The sequence below is a fragment of the Eptesicus fuscus genome, chromosome 11, assembly GCF_027574615.1.
Source record: "Eptesicus fuscus isolate TK198812 chromosome 11, DD_ASM_mEF_20220401, whole genome shotgun sequence".
NCBI classification, from domain to species: domain Eukaryota; kingdom Metazoa; phylum Chordata; class Mammalia; order Chiroptera; family Vespertilionidae; genus Eptesicus; species Eptesicus fuscus.
Genome location: NC_072483.1, coordinates 40533430 through 40550983, shown reverse-complemented (window position 1 = coordinate 40550983; position 17554 = coordinate 40533430). Strand labels below are relative to the sequence as shown.

Genomic DNA, 17554 nt, shown 5'->3' with positions numbered 1-17554 from the left:
AGTCAGATAGAGAAAGACAAATACCATATAATTTCACTTATATGTGAAATCTAAAGAACAAAATAAATGAAAAAACAAAATATAAACACACTCATTGATATGGAAAACAGACTGATAGTGCCAGAGACAATGAGGGTTGGGGTCTGGGTGAAAAGGTAAAGGGATTAAGAAGTACAATTAATAATTACCAAAAAAAATCAAAACATCATGGGGATGTAAAGCACAGCATGGGGAATATAGTCAATAATATTATAATAACTACATATGGTGCCAGTTAGGTACTTGAAATATTGAGGAAATTACTTTGTAAAGTATATGATTGTCTAACTACTGTGCTGTAAAACTGAAGCTAATACAAAATATTGAATATAAATTCTAATTTAAAAAATTTACTAAATAAATAAAAATCATGTTATTTTTAGCCCTATCACTACATCTTTCTTTACAAAATTATACATTGCACTATTTTGGTCTAATTTCAAATTATTCTAATAACAAAGGTAATAAATCTTTAAAACATTTTAGGCCATATCTAAGCAGTTAGTAAGAGCACTGGTGGTTGATACAGAGGATATAACTGCCCCATAAAAACATATTGCTTCAAATGCTTGCTATATAAAAATGTATACACAAATGCAACAAAAATATTCAAATTAAGTACAAGAAAGGGCAAATATAATGTCCACATACAGTATATAAACACAGCCTTAGAGAAATTCTAAACTACTGGCTGACTAAAACTAGAAAGGTCAATAGGTCCAATCCTATTTTTAACCCTAAACTGTATATTGAAAGAAAACCAAGGTAAGGAAGGTGGGAAAGCAATATTACATATCAATTCAATGATTTTTTGTTTATCTTTTTATTGACCCAATAGAATCTCTTTTACCGTATTGCTCTAAATCTGAAATCTTATATTTTCAGTTTCCTTTGAATTATAGTAAATTGAAAAGGCTCTAAAGAAAAACAAAAATCATATGTATTTTGCAAAAACAAAATGCCTTTATAGCAAAATTGACCTTGGTTCACTATTTACTTAATAGGAAATTCCTGACAAATAAAACTCCAAAAAAGATATTCTAGGTAGAGTTGTTATATTGAGAACATAAGTATCTGATGAGTGGTTCATTAGATGACTTTTAAAATCCTGTTCCACTTTGAGAGTGCAGGATTTAGGTCATGAATCAATTTAAGGCACTCTATCTACTGAGTAAGTTCCTCACATTCCTTATAACAATAGCATTATCTGTTAAAAGGAAAGCCCCGCAGCCAACAGGGGAAATAGTACTTACGAGTATTGTGTTAGCAGTTCCAAATCATTATGCATGTTGATTGGATATGCTTCACTGAGTTCAAACAACTTCTCTAGGGCTTCATAAATGAAAATGATGCAAATAAGAGAAGCAAAAGCTTCTTCAGTAAACCGGGTGATATAGCAAACAAGGGAGCTTGCATCAGTGGCCACAAGTATGATGCATAGTGTTGCAGTCCAAAGTCCAATACTGGCTCTTAAAGAGAGGTATGACAGCTCATATTCTCTAGGAGGAGAAAAGGAATAGCAGAAAGAAGGTCATTTTACAGCTTGCCACCATTTTAAACAGATGGAAATAAGTCCAATTCATGACATGGAAGTAAATAGCTTCACATCCCATGAGTATCCAAACTCAAGACTTTGTCTAAAGGGAACACTAAGGGGATAAAACTAACAGGGGCTCTCAGGGTTGAGAACTGAATATAATTTTTTACAAACATCACAAAACATTATACACAGATCTTTTTGTTTTCCTTTATTTTCATGGAGAGGCAAAAATGACACACTGAATCAAATCAGCCACTTCCACCTCTCCCAGAAGACCTCCAAACGTGATGTTAGGAGAATACATACAGTAGAGAAATAGAAAGGGGCTAAGAGCCAAACATATATAACACTTACTTGCAAAATTTAAACAAAATCTTTTCAAACACCAATACTGGTCCTGTACTGCCTAATATGGTAAGAGGCTGTCCACCAAAGAGAGAGTAGGCTATCCCAGTCATGGATGCTCCAAAGAGAGATTCGATTGCACTCTGTGTAGAGATATAAATTATTTCATTATTTAAGCTACACAGGTATCCATTATAACTGGGGAGAAATGTTTAAAATACAAGGGCATACTATTTTTCCTTTGCAATGAAAATCCTAGCAACCTTGGGCAAGATGTGGGATAGGAGAATAAAAAAAGATGCAGGCAGTCAGCCAAAAATAAATGGTAGTGAATAGAGATGTGTCTTCTCCACCTTCCTTACCTTGCTTTTCTTTTGCTCACTAAAAGTTTACATACTTTGTGATATGTGAATGGACAGAAGCATGGCTTGTATACATGGGAATGGATCTCTTGTGAGGGAAGAACCACAGCCTAAAACTAGCCCAGAATATAGGCCATAGATAAGATCAGAAGCTTGTGTAAGACTCAGAAGTAATTGTTTTTGAGATATTCCCACTCCCAGATTACCAGTTCCATTACCATCCAGAAAATTCATATGAAGTTATCTGCCAGACCAAACATCAAATATCTCCTCATAAAGGGATCCAAAATTAAACGCTCACTTATCTAACTGGAATCTTAAAAATGGAATAATTTCAAAGTTCAGAGAAAAGCATAATACGTACTATACGACCTTCAGTGGCTTCTCCCAGCAGTCCTCCAAATGTGATGACAGGAGACATACACGCGCAGTAGAGAAACAGAAAAGACGCTAAGCACTGCAGGCTGAAAGCATCTCTGAAGTCACTCCAGAAGTATGGAGCTTTTCTTTTGATATCTAAAATAAGTCCCCCAAAAATCCTAAGACAGGGGGGGAAACACAACAGTGAAATCCAAATATAAAAGACATACAAAGCAAAATGCCCATTAGCTTTGTTGCCAGTATAGGTTTTCCATCAGCTGAGATGAGACTCTACATGAACCTGCTATATTGCATTATCATGATCTACAGGGATGGCTTTGCACCACTATATTTCCTCAATTACTATCCAAATATTGTATCAACGGCCAAAAAATAAATAAATAAACAAACAAAAAAACCCAGGTTCTCTCAAACAAGGTTCAGAGCTGTTCATCAGTCCAATTTCAAAAAATGAGATTTAGAATTACTCCAAAATATCTGTGCCATTTCTATATCAACCTACTCTTAATCTCAGGGCTGCTACTTGGAATTGTTGGCAGTATTTTCTGATTGTTTGCATTTTGTTTAGCTAGCAGAAAATGCTGGAGGGAGGGTAAACTAGTTAGCTACTCTCTCTGCCAACCACACACACAACACCCTCCCCAGATGTTGTTCCAGGCAGGCATCTAAATGGCCTTTCAGTGAGACAGATAGCCTCCACAGTTGTTTTCAATGTTAGGCAAAGGCAACTAGGAGGAGGATCTTATGACCATAAAGTTGAACCCATTATTGCCTAAATATATTCCAATTTCTGTCATTCACAAGACAATAACAACCTTATTTGGTATAAATTCATTTTTTAAAATATATTCAAAGCCAAACTGAAACACTTGAAAGAGCCTTGGAGGGTGAGGGAAGATAGTATTAAATTGTGACATGTTGCCTAAAATTTGAAGATTAAATGTTTTTGATCTATTAGGAATTAGAATACTAATGAGCAGGTATTCTAATTTTTTGAACATTTAGTAATCACATGCAGAATTAACACTTGACTACTGAAACTTCTTTGTGCTCCATGGAATAAAGATACCATATTAAAATTAATAAGACTATGGTTAAGTTCCTACATGGAGGTTAAAAAAATACCTATTACGTTGTTCCAATATACTACCAGTATGCTGAATACACTTAAATTATGGGAAAATATTAAATTTTTATTATTTATTTTCTAAATAGGAATATTCATTTGCAATTTAATAATAACCTCAAAAATGACTGTGCCCTTGAGAAATAAAGTTACTTTGCCTTAAAAAAATGTACATCTTCAGTATAACTGAAGATTTTGAGTATTATTTTTAATTTCCCTCATCTGACTGACATGCACTCAATAGTAACATATTAATAACTTTATCACTGTTATGTGAGTGATAGAACCACTATGTTTTCCCAGTGATTTCTTCCATCAGAGGGATGTGGAGTAGGAGATGTTGAGAGGGTAAATTTTAAATTGAAAATAAAAAGGACATTTGAAACTCAGAAACTCTTGCAGAGAACCTGTGAAGTTCACAGACACAAAAATCCTTTTAGGTTCCTCTACCTGTGTTTTGTAAAACAAATACATATTATTTTTATTTGGGGAGGGGGGGTCATTTTTGAATGATTTGGTAACTTGTCAAAGTCACAATTCAAAGTAGATTTAATTTATTAGTCTGTTCATTCATTTATCATTTATATCCCACCTAACCCCCAAAAGAATTTGAGGTGGTTATGAAATATTAATTAGTAGTTAATATTTATAGGTTTGATAGTACTTTCTATTAGACCATTGTACTTATTAGAGCATACATTAGGCTAAATAGCTCTTATATTACTGTGTAATAAATGTGCTTTTAGCAGCAAGAATCTAAATCCGGAAGTGGGAGGTCATTACAGAGAACAGTGCAAGGTCATTACAGAGAACTCCAGGCGAGCAGATGAGTAATGGATACTTCAAGCCATGTCAGCAACAGAATCTGTGGAAGAACTCTGGAGAAGCGAAGACACCGGATATGGGTGACCTGGGAGGATTTAGGAAGCAGTAAGGAAAAGTGAACTTTGAAAAAAGTCTAAGCTATGTGGTACGTTATACCTGAGAGAGAGAAAAATATAACCACCAAAAATAAAAAGCAAATATGAAAGCAAGCAGAAGGAGTAACAATGCTTCCAGTAAAGGGAAAAGGAAAGAATTGTTTGAACCATCTCAAATTAGGTATGGAGCCTGAGGAAGACGTTAAAGGACATTTCCTCAGAGACAAACAAAGATCAAGGGAAAGAAGAGAGGAGAATTAAAATGCACAGAGTTGTAGAAACTGGAAAGTCAGCTTAGAAAACACAGTGAAAGCAGTTCAGGAAATGGCCTTGAGGGGAAGGGAGCACCAATCCTGCAAAGCCTTTGCAATTGCCTTCATTTATAATGGAGGCTGTGTGCACATATTCTCTGAAGAGAGACCCACCCAAGGGTTTCTGATTTTCTGCTCACACATTGCTTGGAGAGAGACAAGCTGTCAAAAAACCATAAAGAACCATTTTAAGAAATAAATTGAAGCTTTCATCTCGTCAAAAATGTGTGATTAGAAAAATAAATCATATAGCTCTTTCAAATTATGACTGTAAAAGTAAAAAATGCTATTATATACATCCTACTTGCATGTAATGAGATAGAGTCTACAAGACTGTTCTCTTGGTATTTATTTTTATTTCTATCGTAAACTTGAAGCTTTCAACGGGTTCTTTTGGAAGGGGCAACTGACAGTTTTCTTATTCATTCTAAGAATCTGTGAATGCATTTTATACACAGCAAAATGAAAGACTGGGTAAGTTAAAATGGAATGATGCAAACACTGTTCTGACTTAATGGTAATGGCAATCATTGGTAACTACAGAGAAATAAAATTAATTGGCATTTTTACCCCCCCCCCAAAAAAAGAATTTATATTCAAAGTATTTTTTTAAATGAGATCTCAAAGCAGCAATTCCTAACACGCAAGAACGGTATATCATTTGGTCTTCGAAGTCCCATACAGGTGCTTTTCACTAACCTTCCTGTTCGCTGGAGTTCAGGTCCACTATGTCCTCCGTGGGGCTCTGCTTCCCCATGAGCTGCTGTTCCATTTGGTACAGCAGGAATCTTCCTCTTCTCCTGTTGGAAGTGTTTTGGTTTTTAAATATCAGGTGCTAGTTATAAATACCAAAACCAAAATGTCTCCCTTGAGACAATATGCATAATAGCTAAGACCGAGACATCATTACTTATTTGCTGCAGGACCTCCAGCAAGTTATCTAGTTTCCTAAAGCTTTACAACCACTAATGTGCCCATGAGAATTAAGTGGGTTTTGGACATTCATTCATTCTTTCATCTAATACTTATTGAGTGCCTAGTGAGTATCATTTACGGTTATGGATACTAGAGATGCAAAGGTGAGCGAGAAAAAGCATTCTATTAGTGAAGACAAATAATTAACCTATAATGTCAGGTAGAGATAAAGCTCTGAAGTTAGAGAAGGGGACAGAAAGACCAGGGCCAGGGTAGGTTGGGGTGAGGTGGTATTAATATGGTGTTAGTATGCCTGGCATAGTTCATCTGTTCAATAAACATTAACTATTATCATTAGCTATTTTTAAACTGTATTTTCCTCTTTGATTCTGGCTATCTTCCTACTCTAAGAATGATTTATTATATGGTCCTTTCTTACTCATATAGAGATCCAAGACTATTGATCCAATGACAAATTAACTGAGGTTTATACAAGTGCTATTTTCCCATAGGTCTATTCCACCTACTTTTATCAGTGACAGAGATTTTTGAAAATCATAAAAATATATTGATGATCTTAGAGCACACCAATATATTCAAAAGTGCCTAAAGAATTGTAAAAAATATGCTAAGTGGTTTAATTAAAATGTTTACTTGACTGCCATTCCAAAATCATGTAAACATGTTCTTCATGTTTAGTGTGAAGTGAATTATCGAAGGATCTCATGTACAATGGACATTTAGATAAAATAGTACAGGGTTAAAACATGAGAAAAATAGGTTTTGACATGAACAAAATATAGGAAAGTTTGTTGCTTAATATCTTCACAATTTCCCAGAAACATGAATAGATACAATGAACTGAAGTGAAAAGATAAAAGGAAGGATTCCTGTCAACTAATAAAGGAAATGCCTTTACTGGTAAATAATTAGCATACATTAGTCAAGGGCTTTAAGAGTAACCCTCAGCCCTGGCCAGATGACTCAGTTGATTGGAGTATCTTTCTGATGTGCCAAGGTTACAGGTTAGAGCCCCAGTCAGGGCACATGCAAGAATCAACCAATGGATGCATAGATAAATGGAACAATGAATTGATGTTTCTCTCTCTCTCTCTCTCTCTCTCTCTCTCTCTCTCTCTCTCTCTCCCCCCCCTCTCCTTCTAAAATCTTTTTTTTTTTTAAAGAGTGACCCTCAACCACCTAGGAAAACATTTCTTAGCTTCCACAAGTCTCAGAAAGCAAGTGATATTATTCAGTCTTCTGTGGAAGTATCCTTTACTAGACAAGTTAGCTCATTGTTTTACAATGGAAAAGGCTATACATCAAGAAGGCAATGATAAACTATGAAGAATATTTGCCAGTCTACAGAGCCCTTTCCTCAAGAAGTGTTCCTTTGTAGTAAGGTGGGGGGGGGGGAATGTGTTTGAAAAGAGAAGTGTGTATGAATAATATCAATGAATATTCTGAGAAATAATACAGAAAATATCTTTGTTCAGAAACACACATATTTTGATGTTTTAAAACAAATCAATTGTTGAGCAGATATTTGACTACTCAAATTATACATTTGAGTAATTCAAACAAATTGTACATTTATTCATTCAAACAATAAATTCTTACTGAGAGGCAATTTGTGTCAGGTACTAGGCCCCACCACTATTCGACTAGTGGACAAATCAGGCCTGTGGAGCTTACATTCTAACAGGAAAGGCAAACAATAAACAAATAAAGTAATTAATTCTACTGTGTGTTAGATGGATTAAAAGCTATGGAAATGTGAAAATTTAGAGCAGAGTAAGGGGGTTTGAGGTACAGGGTGGGTGTTCAGAAAGGAGAGAGAAGCAATTATAAATATAGTGGTCAGGCAGTAATCAGTGATAAAGTGTCATTTAAGAAAAACTTGAGGGAGTCAGGGAGTTATCCATGACAATAACTAGGGGATGTTTATGCAGAAAGCATAGCCAGTGGGGCAGTCTTAAGGCAGCAGAGTGGTTATGGGGTTTAAAGAACAAGGAGCAAGCAGGCCAATAGTTAAAGAGGAGTAAGCAATGAAGAAACTGGTAGGGGATGACTCCTGAGAGGTGAAGGGAGGACAGACTGTGTAGGCTTAATAAACCATCACATCCGGCTTTTATTCTCAGTGAAATGAGGAACTTGTGCAGGGTTCTGAGGAAAGGAGGAGTATGATCTAACTTGGAGTCATGCTGGCTACTATATTGAGAACAGATTCTAGGGTCCAAGGGTAGAAACAAGACCAGTTTGGAGGCTATTTCAGTAATTCAAAAGTATTATGATGGCAGCCTGCAATGCAGTGGTAGCAGTCGTAATAGCAGGAAATTGTTTCATTCTGGATAGATATTGAAGGCACTGCCAAAAGTTTTCTGGCAGACTAGAAATCAGGTATAAGAAAAAAGTAGTAAAATGTTTGGCTCCATCAATTGTAAATGTGGAGTGAGTACAACTGTAAGTGTGGAGTTAGTCCTATCAAGATGGGAAGGTGCTGATGGAACAGAATTTAAGAGATCAATTTCTTATTTACTTCAAGAAGCATTACATTGAATTTTCTCATAGAAATACAAAGATGTGTACAGAAATAAGATAGTCTACAATTCAGTTCAAACTTTAGGACATGTTAAGTTTTATATATCTAAAAGACATCCAAGAGGAGAACACAATAGGCATTTGGATAAATAACTCTCAAGTTCAAGATGAAATATAAATTTGGGAGAAGATTTAAAGCTATAAAATTGGAAGATAGTACCAAGAGAATGAGTATAGATAGAGGACAGGATATGACAAAGGACTGAGTCCTGCATCACTTCAACATAAAGAAATCAAAGCAAAGAGAAGAAACCAGAAAAGAAGACTGGGGAAGAGTAAAAACCAAAGTGTGGGAAGGTACAAAGAAAATCAAGAGTGTGGTGTTTTGGAGCCAAACAAAGAAACTATATCAAAGTGTTATCAGCTCTGCCAAATGTTGATGATTAATAGGCTAAGTAACATGCAGACTGAGGTTGACCATGAAATTTTGCATTGTAGAGATATTTGATAGCCTTCATGTAATTTTAGTGAAGTGATGGAAGCAAATGACTTACTTGAGTAGGTTTAAGAGAGAATTGGAGGAGAGGAATTGGAAGCAGGTAGTACAGAGAACTTTTCTGTGGCATTTATTTGCAGTGGTAGCAATATTAACAATTCTTTTTTTAAGATATGAAAATTAACAATGCTGTATGCTAATAAATAATACAGAGCAAAAGAAATTATGAGACAGGGAAGAAAAAAGGATAATTGGTAGATATGTCTTTGAGTAGGTGTGTGAAGAGATGGGGTCTAGTGCACAGGTAGGAGGCTGACTTCAGATAATTCATCAATAGTATTATATGGGAGGCAGAGTATATGGAAGCAGATGCTGGCAGGTGGATAGCTGGGGTGGTGGGAGTCTGTGGAAATTCTCTTTTAATCATTTTATATTTCTCAGGAAAGTAAAAAGCAAGTCAACATCTAAGAGTGAAGGTCAGAAAGGATGTGATGATGGTTTGAGGAGAGAAAACAGGTGTGAAATGTCATCTAGAGAGAATGATTGGACTATGAACTTGCAACATTAAGGGCCCACTTGAGGTATGTAGTCAAGAATTATGTGAGATCAGTCAGTGTAATTACACGTTTTCCTTCTGCCATATTCACCTGTACCAAGGCAGATACAGACTAAAGAGTTGAATTCACACAGGGTTGTAGTTTTGACAAGCAAGTAAATGGCATGAGAGAAAAGCAAAGAAATTGAGGGTATACACAAGGGAGTGATTATAATGACTGATACAAGTTCTAATGATATTTTCAGGGTTATCACTTGAGGTGTCTGGTTATTCTTCTCTTAACCGAAAGGAAAAAAATACCTAAAATTCCATTATTTATACATTTCAAAAGAATAACAACCATGGGAATTATCTCATGGGTGGGAAGTATTATTTGAACAAGTCTGAAGTCAGAGTACTTAATGTACTTCATTTTGTTTCATCTAATAAAAGAAAATATAGTTTCATAGTATGTTATTCAATTACAACATACATTAAAAATACTAATGTAAAGAAGCATACAGCTTATCTCTAATTCAAATTCATTATACAAAACTGTGTTGTCTAAAATGATAGCCACTAAAAACACGTGGTTATTTAAATTTAAGTAAATTCAAGTTTAATATTTAGTTCCTCAGTTGCAGTAGGTACATTTCTTGTGCTCAATAGTGGCTTGACTTATTATATATCATAGATATAGAAAATTTCTATTCTTGCAGAATGTTCTATTAGACATGCTGACATAGAATGTTAGTACAGAGAGGTTAGGACATCTGTTCATGATCATACAAATAAATAATAGCAGAACCCAGAGGTCTTGATTCTTAACTCAATGTTCTTTCTACTATTGTCTCTGAATATCCAGAGTCCAATACATTCTGATCGCCTCATAAAAATAATTTAAAAAATACAGAGCTCCTGTGCTTCAACTTGCCTTAATAACATCATTACTCAAAGGCAAGGTGTTTTTAAAAACGCGTAACTTCAGTTTTAATGTTTGACAAACTAACTGGGATTTTTTTAAAGAAAGAAAAATTATAATACTCTCAACAATAAAGGTTTTTTTTAAAGTTCTAGAGACAGATAGTGGTGATAGCTGTACAACAATGTGAAAATTCTTAATGCCACTTGAGATGTACACTTAAAAAATGGTAAAACTTTCTGCTATATACATTTTGCCACAATAAAGAAAAAGAGAGAGAAAAAAGAAAAACTAATTGGTATTAAAAAGTGACTTTTAAAGTCTGTCTCAATGTATTTATATTTTCATTAAATTTTCTAAATAACACCAATTAAAAAGCTTAGTATTTCAGAAAGCATTATATCACCTTTTCTACTATTGTAATGGCAACGATGTAAACAAGCACAAAAATAGGACAGAGTATATCCCTTAAAATTACTCCTTAAGCAACTTCTTTTATTTTAGCAGTAGATTAACTGAAACTATGTGGCTGCAGTTATAGAATGACAAAATTGTAATTGCTGAGAAAAGAAAAGCACATTATCTTTAATGTTATGAGATGACTTCAGAGTGAAAACACAGAAATGAGGCAGATGTCAGCTTATTTTCCTTGCATTGAGAGTGGGATTAAGACGCCTTTTTTAAACAGTCATGTTTGAGTGGTATACCTGCTCACTTGCACATCTCTAGCTAACTAAAAGAACTTCTATGTCCAGGATTGGGTCAATTAGACCATCTGTTACTTCAACTAGTGTAGTCAAGTCAGACCAGCCTGGACTCCACAGGGACAAGAGCTCCAAATAAGGCTGACTACATGAGAACTGGGAGAGTTGTAGGAGGCAGACTCAGTAGAAATAGAGGTGATACTCTGAGGAGTGGGCTTAACAAACATTTGGTCACCACTCTCAACAAAGGCATGCCGACATTAAGAAAATGACCCCAAATAATAGCAACAGTCTTTGTTTCTATTTTTCTGGAATATATATATATATAATGAGTAAATGCGCATTAAATTTTTATAGACAGAATTTCTACAATTTTTATGTCACACACCCACACCAAGATAAAACAAACATAAGAATTTTAATTAAAAATGTTTCCCAATTAATATGATCAGCAGTAATAGGAAGTTTTCTATATAATAAAATTAAGCCATGCCTTTGAATTTTTTTTAATACTTGCTAACTTCAAAGTGATGCATCAGAATATAGGAAGGCAGTAATGGACTTTTTCTTAAGCCATATTTTACATCTTTATTAAAAATTTAATTTTCCTCCAGTATAATATGTTTTGAGATGGGTCTAAAATCTTTCCAGGGATATGGGACTGTTTTATTTAATAGTACATCATCAATACACCAAATTTCTCAGTGAAGTGTGTTGCATATGATCATGGAAGACTTTCTAACTTCTTAAAGGTTAAATATGTTCTGGTACCAATTCCATGTGGAAGAAAGTGGGGATCCCCAACACCACCAAGCAATGCTCCAGACACCAGCTGGGTGTCCTACAATTCAACCCAATTTTGACACCACCTCCCCAGAGATAGCATCAGATACCACAGGTTGAGGACTCAGTCCTGCAAGGCTGCCCCCTCACCCCACCCCTACTTCAGATACAAGTTGAAACCTCAGGTTCCCAAGACCCCCTCCTTGGGTCTCAACTAATTTGACAGAGTGGATCACAAAAAACTCAGAGAAACATTTTACTTACTAGACCACCATTTATTATAAAAGGATATAACTCAGGAACAGCCCATGTTAGAGATGCAAAGGGAAGATAAGGGGAAAGGGCAAGAGGTGTCCATGTTCTCTTCCGGTGCACAACTCTCTTCAATCGCCATGTGTTCACCAACACTGAAGCTCTCTGAACCCCATACTTTGGGGTTTTATGGAAGCTTCATTACAGAGGCATGATTGATTACAACATTGGCCATTGGGGATTGAATTCAATCTCCAGCTCCTCTCCCCTCCCCAGAGGTGGGAGGATGAAACTGAAAGTTCCAACCCTCTAATCATATGGTTGTCATTGCTGGCAATCAGCCTCCCTCTTTAAGTGAGTTCCAAAACCCTCCTTCCTCAACCTAACAAAAGACACTTTTGTTGCTCTCATAACAGGAAATTCTCAAAGTTTTAGGGGCTCCGTGCTAGAAACAAGAGGAATACCAAATATATATTTCTTATTATAGAGCACAATATCACAGAGGTTATAATTTAAGTCATGTCAATCCTTGTGATAGGTTATACTATTTTGGTACATGTATTTAAAAGACAAAAGAAGATAAGATTTTTAAGAGTATTTTCAAATATGCATACCTGGGAAGGAACATTTTTTGGAGGCTCTATACGAATGCTTGGATCCCATTCTCCAGGAGGAAGAACAGTAACCTGATCCAGAAATTCATCAATTCCTGATACCAAGTCATTTCGGTCTTTAGCTTTGTAAGCAACATCATGAAATACCTATAAGAAGGAAAATAAATATAATTTATATATTTTAAAAGTTATAAAATCTTAATGTGTTCAGTGTTTTAATTTCCCAGTTACCTCATCTGAGATTATAGAATTTGAAAAAAAATTGATGTTTTCATGTAAAATATTATAATTTAGTTTTATATATGAATGCCCACAGATATATATTTTTCTCAGAATGCTAGAATGAATGTCGAAATTTCTGGAGGCAAAATAAAGGGAAGGGGAAGGAGGAAGGAAGGGATGGGACTAAAAGTCTGCCACCCTGAAGCTGCTTTTTGGGTGATATTGATTTTAAGATATTTATTAAGAAACAAATGACTCAAAGAAACTTTTATTCTTCCCCCTTTTCTGCCCAAGAGATTCAGAGAGAGAAACTTGCTTCAGGAAGAAGATCTTAGGATACCACCTTAGCCTGTTTTGAATTAAGTATGGTGAACAAGAAGGCTTTAGCCAGATGCCTATTAGCTAGATATCCCTGTGTCCCTTTGCTTTTGAGTCACCTAGCAAGGATTTTCTTGCCATGTGTGTTTCGGTATTCCTCAACTACCTGAGAATAGCCCATTTTCACTTCTGAAATCTAATTCCCTGCTCTCCTCCAAAAATGTCTTAGACACCCAATGTTGCCTCATTGTCTTTTGGAATTTTCATGCCTCTGTGAATTCCCCATGCCCATATAGTAAACTCTTATTCTCTCCTGTTCATGAGTCTCTGTTAATTTGGTTATTAGCCCAGCCTAGAAGAACTTAGAAGGTGGGAAGAAAAGTATTAATATTTTTTTAGTCCCACAGAAGAAAGCTAAGTAAGCTAGAATTAATGATTCAAGCTTGGCCAAGGTTATTTATGTGAGGTAAATCAAACTTTCTGAAAGATGCCTTTGCTTAAAAATAGAGATGAAAATGTATAGACTATATTATAAATTTTAGCAATATTTATACCTTGGCATATATGAACTAATTTAAAAGGTTAATTTTGTTTCAATTATTAAATAATAAGGTTTTAAAATAGGATTTTCTGATATATATCATATCTGTATGGTTTAGAAAGTATATTTCCATTTAAAGTATGAGCTACATTTACACACACACACACACACACACACACACACACACACACACACACATACACACAGTGGTAGTCATTTAGACTACTGACAGATACCGCAGGTCTTCTAGACAGAGCAGGATTGCATGCCTTGCCTTCTTCAATATTAGGATTAGGGTGTTCTACTTAGGTGTAAACACTGAGTGGCCAGATTATTATGATCTCTGAATGCAGATATCATAATATGTATATATATATATATATATATATATATATATATATATATATATATGAAGCCCGGTGCATGAATTTGTGCATGGGTGGGGTCCAGCCAGCCTGGCCAGGGGGAGGGGACATGGGTGGTTGGCCAGCCTGTCTGCTGGTCGAACTCCTGGTTGAGGGAACAATTTGCATATTAGCCTTTTATTATATAGGATATACACTGAGTGGCCAGATTATTATGTGTTCAGAGATCACAATAATCTGGCCACTCAGTGTATATGTCACTTTCTAATGGAAGTTGTGAGCACCTGTGTGTGATTTATCCCATAGCCTTTTGTCTGCCATAGTGACCGAGAAAACACAAGTTGAGCTCCAGCTTCTATGAGCCTGAGTGACTATAATTAGCAGACTCTGCCAGTTTGTGATGGACACACAGCATGACAGAAATAAATCCTGGTTGTATTAAGCCACAGAGATTTTAGTTGGTTATTCCTGCAGCATGCCTAATTTCTTCTAACTAATACACAGAGGAATGGTATACTTAATATAATAAGTGGGTAAAATAAATGTGAAAAATTAATTTACCCTAAACATAAATATAAAATTGCATTTTATATAACATGAAATGGAACAAATATTTGAGGTTTGGGACTACTGTATTATTCTTTATTACAGTAGTAATAAAGAATCTATATTACAGTAACCAAATATCCCAAAATTTACAGGAAAATTATACTTTCAAACATTGTATTCTATTTTTAGACTATTTTAGTTTCTGGCTTGATGTTCTAAACTGCTGAAGTGATTCAAGATAAGGTATTGCTAAAATGATTAACACAGTCTTTAATTTATTAAAAAACTTATTGAGTCTGTTTGTATTTTATTTGTTTATTGTGTTCTTCAGTTCTACATATAAATCAAATCATATATGATTGTCTAACCACTGAACACCTGAAACTAATACAAAATGATACTGAATGTAAACTATAATTAAAAAAATAAAATTTAAATTAAAAAAAACAACAATAACTTATGGAACTCTGACTGAGGGCCAGACACTATGCTAAGTCTAAAGATACAAAAGGAAAAGACAGGAGTTCCCAGTACAGAGAGGAAATACACAAATAGAGCTCAGTCAACAAATATTTGAGCACCTGAAAAAAATCAAGGCACTAAAATGAATATGTGGTAACTGCTCTCCTGAAATTTACAGTTTGATCATGCAATCCAATTCACCACTTTCTTAACTTTATGAATCAACATCTTGTCCTTAATAAGTACAATTATTCAATAGCCTTCAAAACAATTGGATAAGCAGAATAATTTTCCCACCTTGGCTTTAAACAATAAATTACTATTTTTTCTTTTAAAAAGTATTTAAATATTTGTATAGTCAATGATTTTTGATAGTCAATGTACTATTTTAATTAACATGTCCTATTATGTCATCCTTTGGAATAACTTTCTGACAGTTTCTGCTTTGCTATCCCACTGTTCATAGTTACAAATTGTCCTAAAGCTAATCTCTAAAGTTTCAAGTCTAAATGATTCTTGTTTGAGCCTCCATTAGATGGCTCATTAATCAAGGAAATAAATGAAAGTCCCTTCTCTGCTCTCATTCTAAATCTAAAAATTTTAAAAACATGGATGTTTCTCTGTTATTCTATATCCACTCGATTAAAAAGTTGGACAATGACATCTTTCTATTGAGAAAATTTTGAATCCTAATTGGAAAAGGAAAGGCTTAGGAAGAGAGATACTTTGAGTATGTATGGACCTCCCATGATGCAATATGCTCTTCTCACCATATAACATGGCCCATGACCCATAGATATCTTAGTGTAGTCCTAATGTCTTAGTTATGGAAACATAATATAACATGATATACACACTGAGTGGCCAGATTATTATGATCTCTGAATGCATAATAATCTGGCCACTCAGTGTATATCCTATATAATAAAAGGCTAATATGCAAATTGTCCCCTCAACCAGGACTTCAACCAGCAGGCAGGCCGGCCAACCACCCATGTACCCTCCCCCTGGCCAGGCTGGCCGGACCCCACCCATGCACGAATTCATGCACCGGGCCTCTAATATATATAATCAAGTATTGTCACTTTCATGGGCACATACACTGAGTGGCCATATTATTATGATCTCTGAATGCATACTGAGTGGCTAGATTATTATGCATTCAGAGATCATAATAATCTGGCCACTCAGTGTATGTGCCCATGAAAGTGACAATACTTGAATTGTGGAATACAAATGACAGTATTATTTATTTGATAATACTGTAAAAATTGCTAAATGTTAATCAATATGGAAATACTAAAAGCAAAGTTACTGTGAGTGTTATTTCACAAAGAGTTCTACTATAGCAGGTTTAGGTCCTCATGAAGCCCTTTTTTTACTTTCTGTCTTCTCCCATATTTCTTCAATAAAATGTTACTCATTGTAGTGGATGGAATAGTGTTCTCTCAATATATATGTCCACCTGAACCTCAGAATGTGACCCTATCCTATATAATAAAAGCCTAATATGCAAATTGTCCCCTTGACTGGGAGTTTGACCACTCGCTATGATGTGCACTGACCACCAGGGGACAGTGCAGGACATGGCGGGTGTTGGCGACACGGCACTGGCAGCAGGCAGCAGTGGAGGCGCTGCCAGACCCGATGGGCCCTGACCAGAGTGGGACTGCGGCAGGATGGTGGAGCAGGTGAGTGGGCTGTGCCAGGCCAAGGCAGGTGTGAGCGGGGCCCAATTGCCCCACTGATCACCCTGCAGACGGCGACCAGCAGTGGCAACGTGGGGCAGGGTCACCGCCTGGCTCCTAGGTGCTGAGGGAGCTGGGCGGGGACCCGATGACTCAGGCGGAGGGGGGCACATGGAGGCTTGGGGGCCCTGGTGCTGACCAGGGCCCAAAGGTAAGCTGGGGCCTGCCCTTCCATGCCAGATGCTCACGCTTTGAACGCTGGTCAGACCTAGGGACCACACCCATGCAAGGATTTCGTGCACCAGGCCTCTAGTTTGAAATAAGGGTCTTTGCAGATGTAGTTAAGGTAAGAATCTCAAGATGAGGTCATCCTGGATTAGGCTGGCTCTAAATCCAATGAGTGTCTTTATAAGAGACAGAATAGTAGATGACACACACAGAGAAGGCCATGTGAAGATGGAGGCAGAGACTGGAATTTCGCTGCCACAAGCTGAGAAACACCATGAGCTACCAGAAGCTAGAACGACATGGAAAGATCTCCTTCAAAGCTTTCAGAGAGAATGTGGCCCTGCTGATACCTTGACTTTAGACTTCTGGCCCCACAAAATATAAGAAAATACATT

At 36.0% G+C, this 17554-nt stretch overlaps 1 protein-coding gene across 2 annotated transcripts in view; it reads right to left on the bottom strand.

The window, feature by feature from the left end:
• The window catches only part of SLC4A10 (solute carrier family 4 member 10), a 186366-nt gene that overhangs the window by 67297 nt on the left and 101515 nt on the right, over window positions 1–17554 (bottom strand). For both annotated transcript variants that reach the window (XM_028141093.2, XM_028141099.2), the window contains 5 exons: window positions 12787–12933; window positions 5724–5824; window positions 2651–2825; window positions 1934–2067; window positions 1293–1538 (listed from right to left, as the gene is read on the bottom strand). In XM_028141093.2, coding sequence (XP_027996894.1) covers window positions 1293–1538; window positions 1934–2067; window positions 2651–2825; window positions 5724–5824; window positions 12787–12933 — 803 coding nt within the window. The remainder of the gene's footprint in view (window positions 1–1292; window positions 1539–1933; window positions 2068–2650; window positions 2826–5723; window positions 5825–12786; window positions 12934–17554) is intronic.